Source organism: Chrysemys picta, chromosome 18 (genome assembly GCF_011386835.1).
Source record: "Chrysemys picta bellii isolate R12L10 chromosome 18, ASM1138683v2, whole genome shotgun sequence".
In the NCBI taxonomy this organism is placed as follows: domain Eukaryota; kingdom Metazoa; phylum Chordata; order Testudines; family Emydidae; genus Chrysemys; species Chrysemys picta.
This window is the reverse complement of record NC_088808.1, coordinates 713,624-731,137: the sequence shown is the minus strand read 5'-3', so window position 1 is coordinate 731,137 and position 17,514 is coordinate 713,624. Positions and strand designations below refer to the sequence as shown.

Genomic DNA, 17,514 nt, shown 5'->3' with positions numbered 1-17,514 from the left:
AACCTCGGCTCCCAGGCCCATTTCCCCCATCAGCTCCAGTCCCTCTCCTTACCCAACCAGTCCCAGTCTCCATAACCTTCTCCTTGCACAATAGTCTCAAATGGCCATTCCTCCCTCTCCCTGTCCACCCCCATGCATTACAGTCCTTGTCTCACTAGACTCCTTGTCCAAATCTTCTACTTTACCTCCACTGGGCCCAGGGTCCATTTTTTGTCCCCTTTGCATTCAAGTTATGCAGCTTCTTCCTTTATGCTGCCTGGGCACCAGTGATGGGATCACTGAAAAGCATAGAAGAGAAAGGCCCCCGGTCTCAGTTCCAGTGCTCAGCCCCATCCAGGCCAGCAGCAGCCATTACAGAGAAACTCTGGCTTTGCCTCCATGGTAGCCCTGGGCTGGCACATACTCAGTGTGATCAGCAATAGGCATGGTGGGAGGCTTGAGCATGCTCAATGAGGACAGAATCTGTGGAGATTTTAGCTGTGAAAATGCAGCAAGTCTCAGACGTGGGGGGAATCAGTCCACACATGCTCAAAGGCTAATTTGGCCAAAAATGAGCGGATTGCCACAGGGATGACAAAAGGCACATCCCTGCCAAAGGTCACTACCCTGCCAAACTTTACTTCTCTGCTCCAAAGCAAGGGAGTGCTAGAGTATTTCAAAAGGATTTAACATGTGAAAAACGTTTTCACTAACCTTATTCTCAGAAACAGCTGAACCATTTTGGCTGAAATTTTCCAAGAAAATTCAGCCTGAGGCAGACACAACATGGAAAAACGTCAACCCAGCTACAGCTTGGCAGTTATAAGCAACTGAAAACAGTCTTGTAATGAGAAGCATTGGACCACTTTAATATGGAGTTCTACCAGCCCCACTTCTAACAGAGCAGGTTTTCTTCCTTCCTGCTACCTAACTCACCAGAGCAGCCTCCATATTCACTGGTTCCTTCCATAAAACTGGGCCAGAGCTGGAAACCACTCCACCATTACCCTTTTCCAACAATTCCTGCCACTGCCTCTTCCTATTTCTAGTATCTTCTCTCTCCATTCCACAGCAGAGTTTAATTTTTGAGATAAGTGGCTTTCTCTCCTAATTCTTCTTAGCTGTGAGCCAATGGCTTCACAGCTTTCTGTACTTAATAGACTCATCTTCTTCATTAGCGTTTCTCAAAACTTTGCAATCCTGAAATTAAAGTTATCTGACATTCATAGTTAGCCCCTAACAGTATCCAGGTAAGTCATCTATGCTCACCTTGTTTTTTTACAAATAAAACCTACCACTATAGCAAAAAGTTAAACATTATTTCTAACAGACTGTTCCGTACAGTGATTAAAAATCCTTTGTAATCAAGTGCTGTGGAAAGGGATTGTGGTCCTTAGTGCCATAAAAAAAAAAAAGTCAGTCATGCTAATTACCTGCCTATTTAAACAAGCAGAAAACAGGACCAGCATCATATGTATCTATGTCCCTTTTTGCATTCACAGGAACTTCTACTGGTTCATTTAAAGTAACTAATTATGTGCGATTTTATATGCTAAGGTGTTAATTAAAACCAGTATAGTTATACTGGTATAACTCCAGGTACACACATTCCCATGAGAGGGCTTTTTCTTGGGCTTAGTTTATGTTGCTTGAGAAGGGGGTTTAAGCTACAAGAATAAAAGGCCCTTATATCTATTCAAGTATGACTGGTAAAACTACTGGGTTTTTCATTGCAGACTCTCGAGACAAATGAACTAGGAGGACTGACCCGTGTACCAAAGAAGTGAAACCCAACTGAAGTGATTTTTTTCAGGGTAACACTTATTTCACTAAAAACTTGCAGAAAAGCTATTTAAGAATTCAATACCTCACTCCTTTCTATTAAGGACTGAGAACATTTACACTGCATATTTGAGTCATTCATTTAGACCCTCAAAAACAATAGAGAGCACCCAAATTTGACGTTTCTGGTATTTCTAAGGAAAAGTAAGCATAATGTTCAGGTATCTGTTATACATAATAAAGCAAGAGGGCCCAAAATAATTCTTTTCCAAAGCAGGTCAAAAAAATTTTCCTCCCACATTTTTGGTGTTAATTTGCACTATTAAGTAAAAAAATTCAGAAATATATGATTTTCATATTGATAGCATCTCTTTAAAGTAAGGAGTATCCCAAAGCAACCACTATACCTACCAGATCAGTTACAAACATCTGGAAAAGCAAGAGAAGATCCTTTGGCTACAGGTACACATTCATGAGCATGCAAAGGTTTGACAGCAGGAAACCAGATTTAAACTTTCTGCAAACCCAAAGCATGATCTCTAGCAGCCCTTCTCCAGTGCAAGTGGAATCAACTAGCTCCATGCCCTTCCAGTCTCCTTGTTGATGATACCCTGAATTCTGGCCCAGTGTCAAGGCTTGGTGTACTAGAAAGAAAATGCTTAGTAAGAGATGTAAAGACCAAGTGTTACTGAGCTTCAGAAATGGCTAAAAGGGAACAGGAGAAAACTACAGAGCAGAGCAGACAACAATTCATTCCAACCCTTTACTTTGTTTGTTTTGCTTTTTTAAAATATAACTTCCATGCAGAGTTCTCCAGAGTAACTGCTGATGTCTGAGCCAGTCTCCTGGCCTTGGCACAGCCACAGATACTGTTTAGCCACATGGGAGGAAAAGCTTTTGCTACATGACAGTTTTTTTACTTGTAGACCAACAATGTGTTCTCATCTGAACATTACAGTAAATGAGTCCTATTGAGAATTTCTAACAAAAATCTGTACATGAGTTTACAAACATATTAACATATAAATAATGAGAAGCTTCCTGCCTGGAGCCTCCACAGTAGTCTTTTTGCTTGAGAATACAATACTGGAAGGGAAGACCCAATCCCTTTCCACAGCACCAGTCAGAACTGGCTTAGTCCAGTCACCTGTTCTACTCAAGCATCACAGGGTTTGTCTTCTTCAGTGCCTCTGGCTTCAATAAGCAGTCTGTCATTACTGTGCAAAAGCAAGAGTCCAATGCCTTTGAGAAGGAATCCTGCTGCTGAGAGGCCTGTGCCACCTGGTCATCGTTCTGGTCCGAGCTCTTGCTGGAAGGTTCGTTTCTTCTCCCGACAGTGCTTCTTGTGAGCAGGCCAGTCCTTCTGCTGGCACTGAGACCCACAGTACCTCGCTACCTGGCATCGGCCACATATATTGAATTCACGTAACTAGAAAAAACATAGAACAGCTATCAGTTAGCCAGCTCAGCCCCAAGAGTCCAGGTAAGCCATTCCCCAAGAAGCCCGACACATGGACAAGCCCCACCATAAATCTATCAGCATTTGGGAAATATGAACATCCAACAATTAGATTTCCCTGAATCAGCAGGATGTGCAACCATTGCACTAGTTTATGCTCTAAGGGCAATTGCAGCACTGAGAAGTTAACAGGTGTAATGAGCTGAGACCACAGTTTCACATTTGTTCTTACAGTGTTATAGTTCTGCCAGACAGTCCAAGTGTTCCCAGATCAGGAAAGAGAGACTAGAAGTACTGCAGAGGCTCAGCCCTCAAACTTGTGGATCATCAGGGGGCTTTGCGATATTGGTCCCAAAGGGGGAAGGGAGAAAAAGAGATGGAGATCCCTGTTCAGGAGTTAGCACATTTAAGACTCATACATTAAGGTATGTGTTTGCTTAAAGGTTCACCATGTTTAAAGCTTTTTTTTTTTTTTTTTTTTTTAAAGCACTTAATTTGGGAGGATCCAGGGGGTAACCTGCATCTCTTGAAGATTATCCTGCTCAGCATTCACTATCAAAAGGAAAAAAATCCCTCCTTGCTCAGACAAGGACACATCTGCTTCATTGAGACGAGGCTCAGCCCTCAGACCACCCCTCACCCAATCTACTCTCTGCCAGTTTCTCTTTCCAAAACTCCCTTGTCTAAAGGCTGCCTATCACCTCCTTCCTAGCAATGGCCAGGCATGCTACTACTTTGACTCCTCTACTGCTCAGATCTTCATCCACAGCTTTATCACCTCGTCTAATGCAACTCCCCTCTTTTCAGTATTCTGCAGCTCTCCAGCAGGCACAGAATGCTACTGCCCATCTTCTGACATACAAAGCAGAATTAACACCCTCTCAGCAAGTTCTATCAGATCAGTTCAGGTTCCAGTTCAAGATTTCCTATTTTTAAAACCCTCAGTGGATTTGCTCAACCCTTCCCCATCACTGGCTGCCTTGCTGTCCCTTCACAACCTTGCCACTGATAGCAGAAGAGCCTTCTTTGCAGCTCATCATCTGGAATAGCCCACTTTGTGTATCTCCCACCATGCATACTTGCTAAAGCATTTTGATATTCAGTCTGCATGGATTATACATGTAACTGTGGTATACAGCCAATTACTCAGAGTATAAACACCCCGAAGCTCAAGGAATTGTTAAGGCGATCTAATGGGGAGTAATGAAATTCAAATGAAAAAGAAAATTAACGCTACTAGAAAAAATACCTTGCAGTTATTAGGGCAGGGAATTTTCTTCTATAGGGATTCAGATGAAGATCATTAGTGATGGCTTGAGACACTTAAAACTAGACAAGGCAAAGCACTGGAGAATACACTGCAGGGAACAATTCTTGGACACAAAGTGGCCTAATGGGTCTCTTCCATCGCTACTTTCAATGCACTCTGAACACACCTGTTTTTCAATCATTGTGCATGGGGGGTAGTGACATTCATAGTATGTGCATGAATTTTCCTCTTCCTCCACAACGTCCCCATTAGCGTTGTAATACCGCGTTACATTCAACACAGGAAACTGCTCTTCTATTGGATCTGTGGGAAGCTGCTGGATCGCCAGCCAGTACAGACTTTGTTCCCTTTAATGGAAAAACATGTTTATTTCATGGGTTTAGAATAGACATTTATGGAAATTAAAACTGATTCAAGTTGTGAAGTAGGTAGTGCAGACACAGTCTTTAACCCCATTAGAGTTAAGGGTCCATTTGCATTCCTCTTTTCAGGATTCCTGTTTCAGGCCTGATGCAAAAGCCACCACCAAAACATGTTTAATTGAGGACATTGTATTTAAATAAGGGTCGATCAAAGGGCTTATTCCCCTGTTTGAGCTCTTCTGGCCTGCTCTAATGTAGAAACTCTTGCCATTCACCGGCTTCTGAAAGGAAGTTTCTTAAATTGACCAATGCTCTGAACACCATCATCTTACTGGTGCTGCAGCTATTTCAATTTAGTAGACAAAGAAGAAATTAAGGTGCTACAATGGGATTGAAGCCCATAGGTCTCCACTAACATAACACGAACACTGTTCTAATGTTATTCAGGCTGCACCATACAATTAAAACAAAACATCACCCAGGGAGATGAGTGAGGTCTGAAACTTATTGGGCCATAGTCTATGCAGCGGAGCACAGTCTCAGGCTCTCATAATATGCTAGCACAGTAGGATGGAATCTGATTCCAGTAACTCACTTCATGTTTAATCTGAATACATATTAAGTTTGAATCCCACTGCGTTTGTTGGCTCATATGAGCTTTGCTGGTATTTTGGTGCCCCAGGATAAGAGCCACAAGTGCCCTATAAGCAGCTAAATGCCAGATGACTAAAGGACATGCCACAGGCTTCAACACAATATTTGCACACCAAGCACTGGATTTCTCAGACCTAATGGTATGTGGCAAGATTTTTCTCTGCACTAAACTATGTTAGAAAGACCCCCAAAATAGTTTGCACTTGAGGCTGAGATATCGTCTCCCTTGATGTTTTTGATTTAATTTTAGTTTCCTCAAGTTGCAGGAGGTAGGTTTTTGTCTTTTATTGCTTGATATTGGCCAGTTCCAATATTGTCATGCTTGGCTTGTTATACGACTCAACACTTTAATACATATTATGGGGATTGAGTGATCTTTATTACTAGTAGTGCAACACAAGTGAAAGGATTGTTTCAGCATTAGACACTATAGTGATGGACATTACAGAAACATCTGCTAGATAGTTGTTGCATCAGCTGATGCTTCTACTTGACCTGAGAAATCCTGATATCACAGGTAGTTACTGCAAAACTATTGTGATGTCAAACTATGACTCCAAATAAGCACTCCTGATGGCCTAAGCCATCTACTTCAAGTCACATAACTCCTGATCGTAAGCACTTTACAAGCTACACACAGGGAACACTTCATCAACTGCACTGCAGCAACTTCTGGAACGTTAGGAGGCTGCTGGGTAGCGTTAACTGTTTAGGACAGGAACTGAAATCCTTAATCCTGTTAAAACTGCAGACTTAGTTTTATGATGCCCAAATGCCATCATCCAAGTGGAATGGAATGCATGCAAGTTTAATAAAAAGGTACATTTGTAGCCAACGAGATTTTGATTGTTGAAAGAAGAAAACAATTATGATATAGTCTTGGAAGAATTCAATTTTTTGTTGTTTCAGTAGATATCGATGTATTTTAATTTTTTTAAAATTTTAATCTATGTTTTCACGGTTGCAGAAAATTACAGGGGGGAGGGTTAGACACTTATTTAATAAAAGAACACATTAAAACTCCAAAAAGGTAAAGCTTTATAATAATTAAACCACATATTATCAATGTCACATCAAAATAGACAAAGTAATTATGCGCAAGTCAAACTAATAAGGTCAAGCCTTTTTTTTGGTTTGGCAAAGTTTAAAAAAAACCCCACAATCTAAATTCTGATCATCATCAATGGAAATTTTGTTGGTTTGTGTGTCCCTGCCACGATTCTAAAAGACAAAGAACAGAAAAGGAGGGGAGACATTTGGTCACACTGATAACAGGCTCTGTTTTATCTATAAACCACAATAAATTGTTCTCTCCATTTCAGATGGGGAAATGCAGGGACAGAAATTGTGAGCTATTCAAGATCAAATAGCTTGGTGTTAGATCAAGGTTCGTTTGTTTAGGTTTTTGTTAGAAAATAGTCTGGAAGAGGCAAGTGAATTTTGAAGATAGTTCCAAGTTAATTTGTTGGATGCAGCTTACTCCTGAGCTCCATTACATCTCACCCATAAATATTGTGTTGATATACCTTTGTTTACTAGAAATGTCTTCAGCTTTGGGTCTCCATCCCCACGGGACTAAACGCAAATTGTCCAGTCGGTTGTCCACCGTCACTGCGTTCAGATGCACCACTTGAAATCCTGGGGCAATCCCTCCCCGGTGCCTCTCCCTGGAAGAGATTAAATACAATTTGCAGTTCACAGCAAAGAACAGTTCTCCATAGACTATAAGTGGTGTGTTTCTTGACAGAAGGAGTAGTGTATCAGAGATACCATTCACGTCACTGTAGTGACAGATCTTCGCAGCATTCTTATTAGTAGTAAAGACTTATTCCACAAGTTTACTATTCTGTCATAAAAGTGCTCTATCTGAAAACTTTAATTGTAAGGCCACAGTCTACTCCCTTAATTGAAAAATAAAATTACAAAATAAATGTTATAGCACTTCTGCAAGAAGATAGGACAGTCAAGAGATGGATTAGATCAGCTACACTTAGGTGCACCTGTGACATGCACATGCAACACTACAGCTAGAGCTCCATTAGGAAGTCTCTAAGCAAAGACTTAAAGGCTCCAGAGCTTCACCAGTGACCAGCAAGCACCATTTTAGTGCCTGTAATTGTATACAGTATACACTATAAAGACTCCTTTGGAGGCATTGTGGGCTTTCGTGACCAGCAGGTACAAATAGAGACTTGTTTAAACAAAGAGGTTGGATAATTAGCATGTACAGGCCCTGCTATATAAATTCCCCCCCCCCAACTAACATTTATTTCCTCCTACTCATTTCATTCCCTACATGCCTCCCCCCATTACTGTTTCTTTCATCTTCTCTCTTTCATCCCATCAATCTATTCCTTGTCCATGTGCAAGTGTTATTCCTGGCCCATCCTCCTTTTCCATTCCCAACTCATTTATTGTAGCAATCTTTCTCACTAAATCATCCCTGTCCTGAATTATTCCTTCATGTCTTACATCTCAGAGTGCAAGTTTGCAGGCCAGGGAGCTGGATCCGGCTATGTGCTTGGTAAAGTAATGAGTAATTTACAGCACTAAGAGAATTTTAACAGTAGGAGCAATGAACATAAAAGGTATTACATGTGGGGATGGTGGCACAGCTTATTCAGGTTGCCCCACACTTCCCATTATAAGTCCCTGTTTTCAGTTGCTTATAAAACTTTGCCAAATTTTAACAGTTTGAGCTAAAATTTTCCACACTGAGTGTCTGCCTCAGGCTGGATATTTTTGGAAAATTTCAGCCAAAAAGGTTCAACTGTTCCTGAGAACAGGGATCAGGAAAAATATTTTGTCCATGTTAAAAAATTCTTGAGTCCTTTTCTTTGAAATGCTCTAGCACCTCCGTGCTTTAGACCAGGGATAGCCTTTGCATCAACAATGTGCCTTTTGCCTTCCCCGTGAAAATCCACCCAAATGTGGTCACAAGCCTTTCAAAAATCGCAGTTTTCACATGCTCAATGAAGACATCAGAACTTAGCAGTAAAGATCTCTGATAATTCCATACATACTAAGCATGAACATGCCCCTCACTGCTCTCAGTGCTGACCAGACTGCAATGCGTCATCCTCATACAGCCACTAAGCATGCTCCAGCCCAGGCTGCAGAGGGCAAAGCTGGATTTTCCTTTTAATTGTCCCACGCAGGTCCAGAGGAGCCAGGCACTAGAACAGGGGTGGCCAACCTGAGCCTGAGAAGGAACCAGAATTTACCTCCCTCCCCGCACCTCCCAATAAGCTGTTTCGTGGCATGCAGGAGGCTCTGGAGGGGAGGAGGGAGGGCATGGCAGGCTATGGGGAAGGGGCGGGAAGGGGTGGAGTGGGGGCAGGGCCAGTGGCAGAGCCAGGGGTTGAGCAGTGAGCACCCCCGGAACATTGGAAAGTTGGTGCCTGTAGCTCCCTGCAGTTGGTGCCTATACAAGGAGCCCCATATTAACTTCTGAAGAGCCGCATGTGGCTCTGGAGCCACAGGTTTGCCACCCCTGCACTAGAACCAAGAGCAAAGAGCCTGTCCCTCCTGTGCTCTCTATGACTTAACTGGTGGCATCTGATGGAGCCAGGGAGAGTTGGGGGAGTCAGACTGGGATGAGAAGACTGAGGAGTGGAGACTGGGACAAGGAGCCAGTGATGGGGCAGAAGCAGTCAAGCCTGGGAGAATGGACAGACGAGCGTGTGCCTACTAGGGTAGCCCAGAGCCTGGAATAGAGACCAAGATTCCCGAGTCTCTCCATTCCTCTCCTGTCAACAAATATCTGTGAAACCCATTAGGAAAGTGTGCAGCTCATCCTCTTCGAGTGCAGGTCCACATAAGATGACAACCTATTACTTCTATCAGTTACCCCAGTAGCTCAAGTCGTAGAGGCCTGTGGAGTGGATCTAAATATTCCAACCCTGCTGTTAATGTACATGGATGTCAGTAAGATGCCACATGATGGAATTTGTTTTTTTTTCCAGTTTGCTTTTTTAAAAACCCTATGAAATAATACATATGTTAGAAAAACACTACAGTTGCAAAGTCAAGCAGCCAAACGTTAGGAAATGCCTGAATTAAAGTTGCACATGCAACCTTAATGTGGGCCCCCGTGTCTAGGAGAGTCTTTAATTACATGAATTTTTTCCACAGGACTCCTCGTGCCTCCAAGAATAAAAAGGATGAATGGGGAAGGAAAACTCATCTTGTGGGCAGACTAGCCAGAGAGACATGAAAATCCTGCTTTGGGGAATGAACGGACAAAGGGCCTGTCCTGAGGACATGGTCAAGTACAACAGGGAAGAGTATGGAGCCTTTTTGCAAAAGACAATGGCAGTGTTGTTAGGCTGCTGTCACCATTTAGTCCCAACTAAGTGCTGCGAATCACACTCCACTGAAGTAATTAGGATAGAGAGAAACAAGCTTCCTCTTCGCATTCTGGGAGTAGCTAGTTTCCTGTGCTGAGGGCTGAGCTGTGATTTTAAACTAATTTATTTAAACTGGTGTCAAAGGCAGTGCAAACACTTATTTTGAAACCGCAATATGCTGTACTAACTCAAGATTGTAAGTAGACAACCCTTAATACGGCAACAACTCATCAGTAACATCAGGCAGACAAGCTTAGCTCTTGCAGTGCAAGTTGCATTTTTGCAGAAAATGCCAACTGACTCAAATTTTTCTACCAGCTGCAGTTTTCTCCAGTTCTGAGATTAGGTTTAGACAAGAGGTAAGGCTTGGAGTTGGGAACAGTGACTGGGTATTGGATGAGGACAATAACACTTCATTGTTTCATTTAAAGACCTCAAAGTGCTTTAGCCTCACAGCCCACTTGGAGGGAGGGCAGAACGTCAGGCTTGGCCTGCCAAGGAAAACATGGGGTTTTGTCGTGTCCCCCCCCCCACTTTTTTTTTTTTAAATGACTCCAAATTCATGTAAATCAATCTGAATGACACTGGAACTTGGATTACTGGGGCAGGAAAAAGACTGAGGCCACTAGGGTGACCAGATGTCCCGATTTTATAGGGACAGTCCCGATTTTTGGGTCTTTTTCTTATATAGGTTTCTATTACCCCCCCCCCCCCACACACACACACACCCCCCACCTGTCCCGATTTTTCACACTTGCTGTCTGGTCACCCTAGAGGCCACTGACCAGGCTGTAGCTGCACGGTGCCTGCAACCACATTGTGTGAGTAATTAGGCTCACCTGCTAGGCGGAGTCGTGGCCAGGCAGTTCTGCATGCTGCCTCCGCCCAGAGCACTGGCTTCACAGCTCCCATTGGCCGGGAACCATGGCCAACGGGAGCTGCGGTGGTGGTGCCTGCATGCCTCTGCCTAGCAGCTGAACGAGGGGGATGTCGCTGCTTCCAGGGAGCCCCCCAGGTAAGCACTGCCCAGAGCCTGCCTCACCCCGTCCCGTTCTCCAACCCACTGCCCCCTCCCACACCCAAACTCTGCCACTGGGGGTGGGGGGGAGGCATGGAGCCAGGTAGGGAGCCTGCTGGCCCCAGCAACCCAACCCCCCAGCACCAGCCACATGCAGCCCCTCCCTCCCCCAAGCACCAGCAGGGGTCCCAGATCCCGGGCCGCTGCCCGCGCCCCCCACTCCCTGCCCCAAGCAGCTGGGCCACCCTCCCCCAGCATCCGCAGGGCCCCCAGGCAGGGGCATCCTCCACCCCAAGTTTTATTCACAGGTGTTTTTTAGTAAAAGTCACAGACAGGTCATGGGCCATGAATTTTTGTTTACTGCCCGTGACCTGTCCGTGACTTTTACTAAAAATGCCCGTGACTAAAACGTAGCCTTAATCATAATGCATACATGCATGGGGAGGGAGCATAAAGAGATGCTATTTTTTGTACACAGTTCAACTGAATTCATTATAATTGATTCAAACAGTAAAGTAGTCATGTTACTGAAGGAGGGAATGAATGGGCTGCTCAATATGCAAACAGCTGGACCACCACGATGTGGATAACTTTCAATATCAGTCATTTGAACAGAAGCTGCATCCTTTTATGGAATTATTAATTCTATTTGTGGACTTTAATTATTACAGCATTAGGTTTGTGTCCACTGCAGTGGGCAATCTGATTTACCAAACAATTATAGTCAATTACCTTTGCAACAAGATTAGCAGCATTGCCAGAGGCACTAAGCCTAACTGGTGCAGAGTGCTAAGGGCTTGTCTACACTTGAAACAATACAGCAGCAACGCTTCAGCATAGATACTCCTTACGCTGACAGGAGGATTTCTTCTGTCAGTATAGGTAATCCACCTCCCTGAGAGGTGGGTAGCTAGGTCGACTGCAGAACTCTTCTATTGACATAGTTAAACAATAAACCTCTGGTGTAGACAGTGCTATGTCACACCCCTGAGCGACACAGCTGGGTTGACCTAACATTTCAGTGTAGATCAGGCCTTAGACACCAGTGAGGGGCAATATGTGAAAACATTATTGGGGAGGGCCTCAGGAGGTCCCACAGTTGCATGAATATTTAGCCAGAAAATTCACTAAGCAATAGGTTTGAGTGGATAATTTCTGGGCAACTCCAATTTAGAACAATATACAAACTCATTGAGGTGACCAGCAAACAATATCCCTAGGTTTATGTCTCAAAATAAAGGGCTTTCGGTGACTACTTCACGATTCTCTCACCAGGATTCTCTCACCTTTTCTACAAACTTTTAAGTTCAGTTTTTAGTCACCAATGATAGTCAAGGATTTGCTCTGTGCATGAAAGGGAGCAAAATAATTTCCTACAAGATAGCTAGACAGGAGAACACACACTTTAAACTGGTTATTTAACTTTGTAAAGTACTGAATATATCAAGTCAGCCTCTGAAGTGTTTAGACAGGCACAGGTGACTTGCCTGACAGAGAATCTAAAGCACTGACTAGCATTCAATAAAGTGTGCAAAATTTAAAGTTAGCAGCAAACAAAGCACCACTATGTTGAAACAGTCTGTTGAACCTTTAGCATTGTCCCATCCCAATCAATCATTCAGAAGACTGAGCAAACACAAAACCTTCACATCTCACTGGTACTACTGGGAGTTATACTTGCATATCATGGGGTGAACAGAACCCAAAGGTTCTAGGAATTTAGTAACTCCTAGATTTAACCTATGGGTATAGATGGGCAAAAAATTAGTTTCCCATGACCAACATTTCTTACAGAGAGACTGGTTTTGTTCTGCATTAAGCCTTCTAACACAGCAAGATCTCTAATTACACCCACTGTTAGTGTTCATAATGCATTATTTAATGTACAAACAAGCTGAAGATTGCAAGCTACATCCTTGACTGAAACCTTTAATATATTAATTCTTTGTACAACACCTACCACAGTAGCTCGTGCAGCAGACGCCCAGATCCCCTTCCTCTGTTTTTGTCAAAAGCATAAGCAAATATTTTAGCTCCATTTCCATCAGCATCTACCTCCATCCGAGCCTGGAGAGAAGGAAAGAGTATTCTGTGACCAAGGGCATCCAACTGTCAGCAGCATTGCTTAACATTCCCTTTGGGAAATGGGAGACAGGAAAGACCAACACCCGACATCATCTGCCCCCTGCAACTGCAGGAAACTGATTATATGCCACTTCATCTTAATGGGATTTTAGTTATTTAATACTTCTGCATTAGACAGAGAACAAAAGGTTCTGGGGAGAAGGAAGAGGTGGACTGGACACAGCAGAAATGCTATGGGCAAAGAGGATAGATGGTCCTGTGGTTAAGGTGCCAGCCTAGGTTCTTTGCTCTGCTACAGACAATGGACAAGTCACCTGGTCTCTCTCTGCCTCGGGTCACCGTTTGTAAAATGGAGATAACAGCACTTCCCAATCGCACAGGTATGCTGGTAGGCTAAGTACATTAAAAATTGTAATGACTCAGATATAATGGTACAGGGGCCTTAGAAGTACTTTTGAAAGACAGACAGAATTCACCATTGAGTCATGTAGTGCCCACACTTGTTGCTTCAGAATTTATGTTTTCCTCACCACACCACAGCAGCTGCTAATGGGACTGGAATGGAGAAGGAAAAGGGAAACATGATCTTTCTCTACACAGACAAAAAAGGGTGTGTTTTTTAAACAACCCCACCCACCTTAACACCCACATACACAGTTTAATACCTTTAAGGACAGTTTAGCTGGTCTGTGAACACCACAGTCTTAAAGGTTGTGTCTACCCAGGTGTGGGGAGGGGGTTTCAATTGAGTTAAGCTAACTTGATTGAAAATACACCTTTTCTGCCTCTATAGATTTACCCTATAACTTAACCTTTTTAAACAAGGTTGCAGCCTAACAATTGTAGCTATGTATGTCTTACATGTTAATATCCATGTTCAGAAGTCATGCTGTAGACTTAGACTTAATGTTAATAGCTATATATCCTCTCCAGAGAGGGGAATTGTGATTTGCTAGCACTATTCTAGCCACAGTATGTCAAGAGTCTAATAACCACATTGGCTCAGAGAACTTAAACAAAGCTCAAAACACTTACCTCAAAAGAGTAACTCTCCACTAATGGGATGTCTTGTTCATCTATCAGCGTGTACTTTGTCTAAAATATACCAAACATGTTAAAGGCAGTTAAGAACAGCTGTAACTTTATTACTGAAATTATTCTGCAATGTATGATTTAACTAGCAATATTTTAACACCGCAGGTAAGCAGCTTCTGCACAACCAGTTCCTGATGACATCACTTTACTGGGAACAGATTTTTTAGCTATATTCTTTACACCAGGGGTTCTCAACCTTTTTCTTTCTGAGCTCCTCCCAACTTGCTATAAAAACCTCCATGGCCCATCTGTGCCACAACTGTTTTTCTGCATATCCAGTAGATTAAAAGCCAGGGCTGGCATTAGGGGGTGGTAAGCAGGGTAACTGCATGTAGCTCACATGACGGGGGGCCCCTGCAAAGCTAAGTTGCTCCGGCTTTTGCTTCAGCCCTGCGCAGCTTTGGCTTTCTGCCCTGAGCCTCAGTGAGTCTAACACCGGCCCTGCTCTCTAGTTTACTTTGGCAGACCCCCTGAAACCTGCTTGCAGCCACCCAGGGGACTTCAGAATCCTGGTCAAGAACCACTGCCTTACACAACCATGACTTGCCATGTGAAGTGGGATGGCAAAGCACCCAGACCCTAGGCTTACTACAGGATCCACTAGAATTGTAGAAGTTATTAAAATATTAGTGATGTAGCAAGTTATTTACTCATTACCTAACCTAGACAAAATATGTTCAACCCTGTAGAATTAAGAACCTTTACAGAAGGTCTACATTCCAGAGCTCACCAACAGTTTAGTGAAGAAAAATGCCTTAGTGTTTCTATGAGACACACAAGGTGGGTGAGATAATATCTTTAATTGGACCAACTTCCACTGGTGAAAAGAGAGAAGCTTTTGAGCTCCACAGAGCTCTTCTTCACTGTTTCTATACTTATTCAATTCCCTGCTAAAATATTCTAGGACAGTTATTCTATGTATTCTCTATCTACACTTATTCCTTTCAAATCTCCATTACCCCAGCACTAATTTAGACAAAGGGAAGAACAAAGTTGAGACCACTTAAGGGCTACCACCCACATCTTTTCCGAAAATCTGGGTGAACCCTGAAAAAAAAACACATTGGCCAGTTTAGTATAACATACTTAGCTAAGCAGAATGCAGTACTGTATCACCATCATGTACCATGCCAAAGATGCATCTCAATTTACTACAAAGTTCGCTGTACATAGAATTGTCATACACTGAATTGGGAATTGAGTTTCCTTTTACAAAGAACTCTACTAAAAAAATAAACAAGTTTACTGAATTCACTATAGCTCTAACGAACTAAAACACTCATGTGTTAAGTCATCACCAGTCTATATCCATTGCAGATTAAATATTAGTACCATTCAGGTGCCTCTGTGAAACAAACTTAAGAAGCTGGACCAAGATACCAATGGACACAGCCAAAGACCAATGGCAGCCTTACAGGCAATCTCAGATAGACAACAAAAGCCAGAGACCTGAGCCCGAGCTGGTGTCACCAATGCCCGTATTACATTTATTATCTGGACTAAGATTTTTAGCACCCCAGGGTGGAACCCCAACTCTTACACTCCTGCCTCGGACTACACCGCTTGGAAAGCGACTGGGATATTAAAGCCTTCTGGGGCATCGCATGCACCTCCCAGCTCAGCGCACAACCCTGCCCCTCACCACACGGCCCCAAAGCTCCCGCACTCCCAGCTCCATGCGCAACTGCGGCTTCACCCAGCGACACACCAGCGCGAGCGCCGGCTCCCCGCCCCCCGCACAGCCCGAGCCGGGAACTGCACGCGAGAGGCCGAGCCACGCGCCAGGCAAGGGCCGAGCTTCCCACGCCCGCCGCAGCTCTGCCGCCCATGTGCCGGGAACAGCGGCTCGCCGCTGCAGTCCCTGGTGAGCCCCCCGCAGCCTCGCGCAGACCGACCCCCACCAGGGCCCCCGCCACGGCCGCGCCCCCGACCCGTCCCCGCCGCCCTCGGGCCCAGCCGGGCGCTCCCGCCGGCCCGGCCCCCGCCCAGGGCGGCTCGCGGCCCCTCACCTTGCCGGCCACCCGGCCGAGCCGCACGATCCCCAGCTTGAAGTCGGTCATGGCCGGGCCGGGCTCGGCGCCGCCGCCTGCGCTTGGGACTCTGAGCCCGGGAGCCGCCACTGCCACGCGCCGCCGCCTCGCGCACACCCGGGGGGCGGGGCAGCACACCACCGCCCATCCTTCAGCGCTCAGCCAATCACGGCACGCGTCGTGCCTCGCGTCACCCTCCTACACGGCCCTCACGCCCAATCGGGAGGCGGTGCTAGGCGGGGTTACGTGGGGCAGCGGTCACACACGATGACGTCACACTCGCGGGAAGCTTTGTGCCGCCAACACTGAAGCGGAGCAACGCAACGGGGGGGAATTAAAGGGGCCGCTGCCGCCCTCTTGTTGCGCCCTGCGCCCGTCGCGAGCTCGGAGTCCCTGTTCCCCAGCCCCAGACGGTAGCCCTGGCCCCCTTGAAGCCCTTCGCACTACCCCTGGCCTCCAGCCTTGTGCACCAGCCCCGTTCCCATGGGCCGCCTCGGCCTGGAGCCACATTCCCCTGAGCCCCCCTGCACTACCCTTGGCCTGCAGCCCTCATGCACCATCCCCATCCCCATCCCCGTGGGTTCCCCTGGCCTGCAGCCCTCATGCACCGGCCCCATGGGTTCCCCTGCCCTACCCCTGGCCTGCAGCCCTTATGCACCATTCCCATCCCCATGGGTTCTGCTGGCCTGCAACCCTCATGCACATTCCCATCCCCATGGGTTCGCCTGGCCTGCAGGCCTCATGCACCATTCCCATCCCCATGGGTTCCCCTGGCCTGCAGCCCTCATGCACCAGCCCCATTCCCATGGGTCAGTGATTTCCTACACTGGTGGGGTGTACACCCCCCCGAATTTCCCCAACACTCCCCTCCCCCAGTTTTGTGAACTAGTTACATGCCAAACCTGGTGGCTGAACTTTGCGACTTTGTCCTCACCCACAACTATTTCACATTTGGGGACAATATATACCTTCAAGTCAGCGGCACTGCTATGGGTACCCGCATGGCCCCATAGTATGCCAACATTTTTATGGTTGACTTAGAACAACGCTTCCTTAGCAATCATCCCCTAACGCCCCTACTCTACTTGCGCTACATTGATGACATCTTCATCATCTGGACCCATGGAAAAGAAGCCCTTGAGTAATTCCACCATGATTTCACCTATTTCCATCCCACCATCAACCTCAGCCTAGACCAATCCACACAAGCGTCCATTTCCTTGACACTACTGTGCTAATAAGTGATGGTCACATAAACACCACCCTATACCAGAAACCTACTGACCGCTATACTTACCTACATGCCTCTAGCTTTAATCCAGGACACACCACACAATCCATTGTCTACAGCCAAGCTCTAAGATACAACCGCATTTGCTCCAATCCCTCAGACAGAGACAAATACCTACAAGATCTCTATGAAGTATTCTT

General features: G+C 45.2%; 1 protein-coding gene across 3 annotated transcripts; it reads right to left on the bottom strand.

The window, feature by feature from the left end:
* Window positions 1-824: 824 nt before the first annotated feature.
* ZMYND19 (zinc finger MYND-type containing 19) lies at window positions 825-16,250 on the bottom strand. Of its 3 annotated transcripts, none has more exons than XM_065572486.1 (7): window positions 16,063-16,171; window positions 13,994-14,053; window positions 13,273-13,513; window positions 12,834-12,940; window positions 7,033-7,173; window positions 4,657-4,837; window positions 825-3,190 (listed from the first exon to the last, which is right to left on the bottom strand). In XM_065572486.1, exons 4-7 carry the CDS (start codon window positions 12,932-12,934, stop codon window positions 3,047-3,049), a joined length of 567 nt encoding a protein of 188 aa, XP_065428558.1. In that variant the 5' UTR covers window positions 12,935-12,940; window positions 13,273-13,513; window positions 13,994-14,053; window positions 16,063-16,171; the 3' UTR covers window positions 825-3,046. The 3 variants fall into 3 exon arrangements, with proteins under 3 accessions (XP_065428558.1, XP_042711617.1, XP_005292703.1); XM_042855683.2 differs by having other exon boundaries at window positions 13,435-13,513; window positions 16,063-16,159; XM_005292646.4 differs by lacking the exon at window positions 13,273-13,513 and having other exon boundaries at window positions 16,063-16,250.
* Between the last annotated feature and the right edge of the window lie 1,264 nt (window positions 16,251-17,514).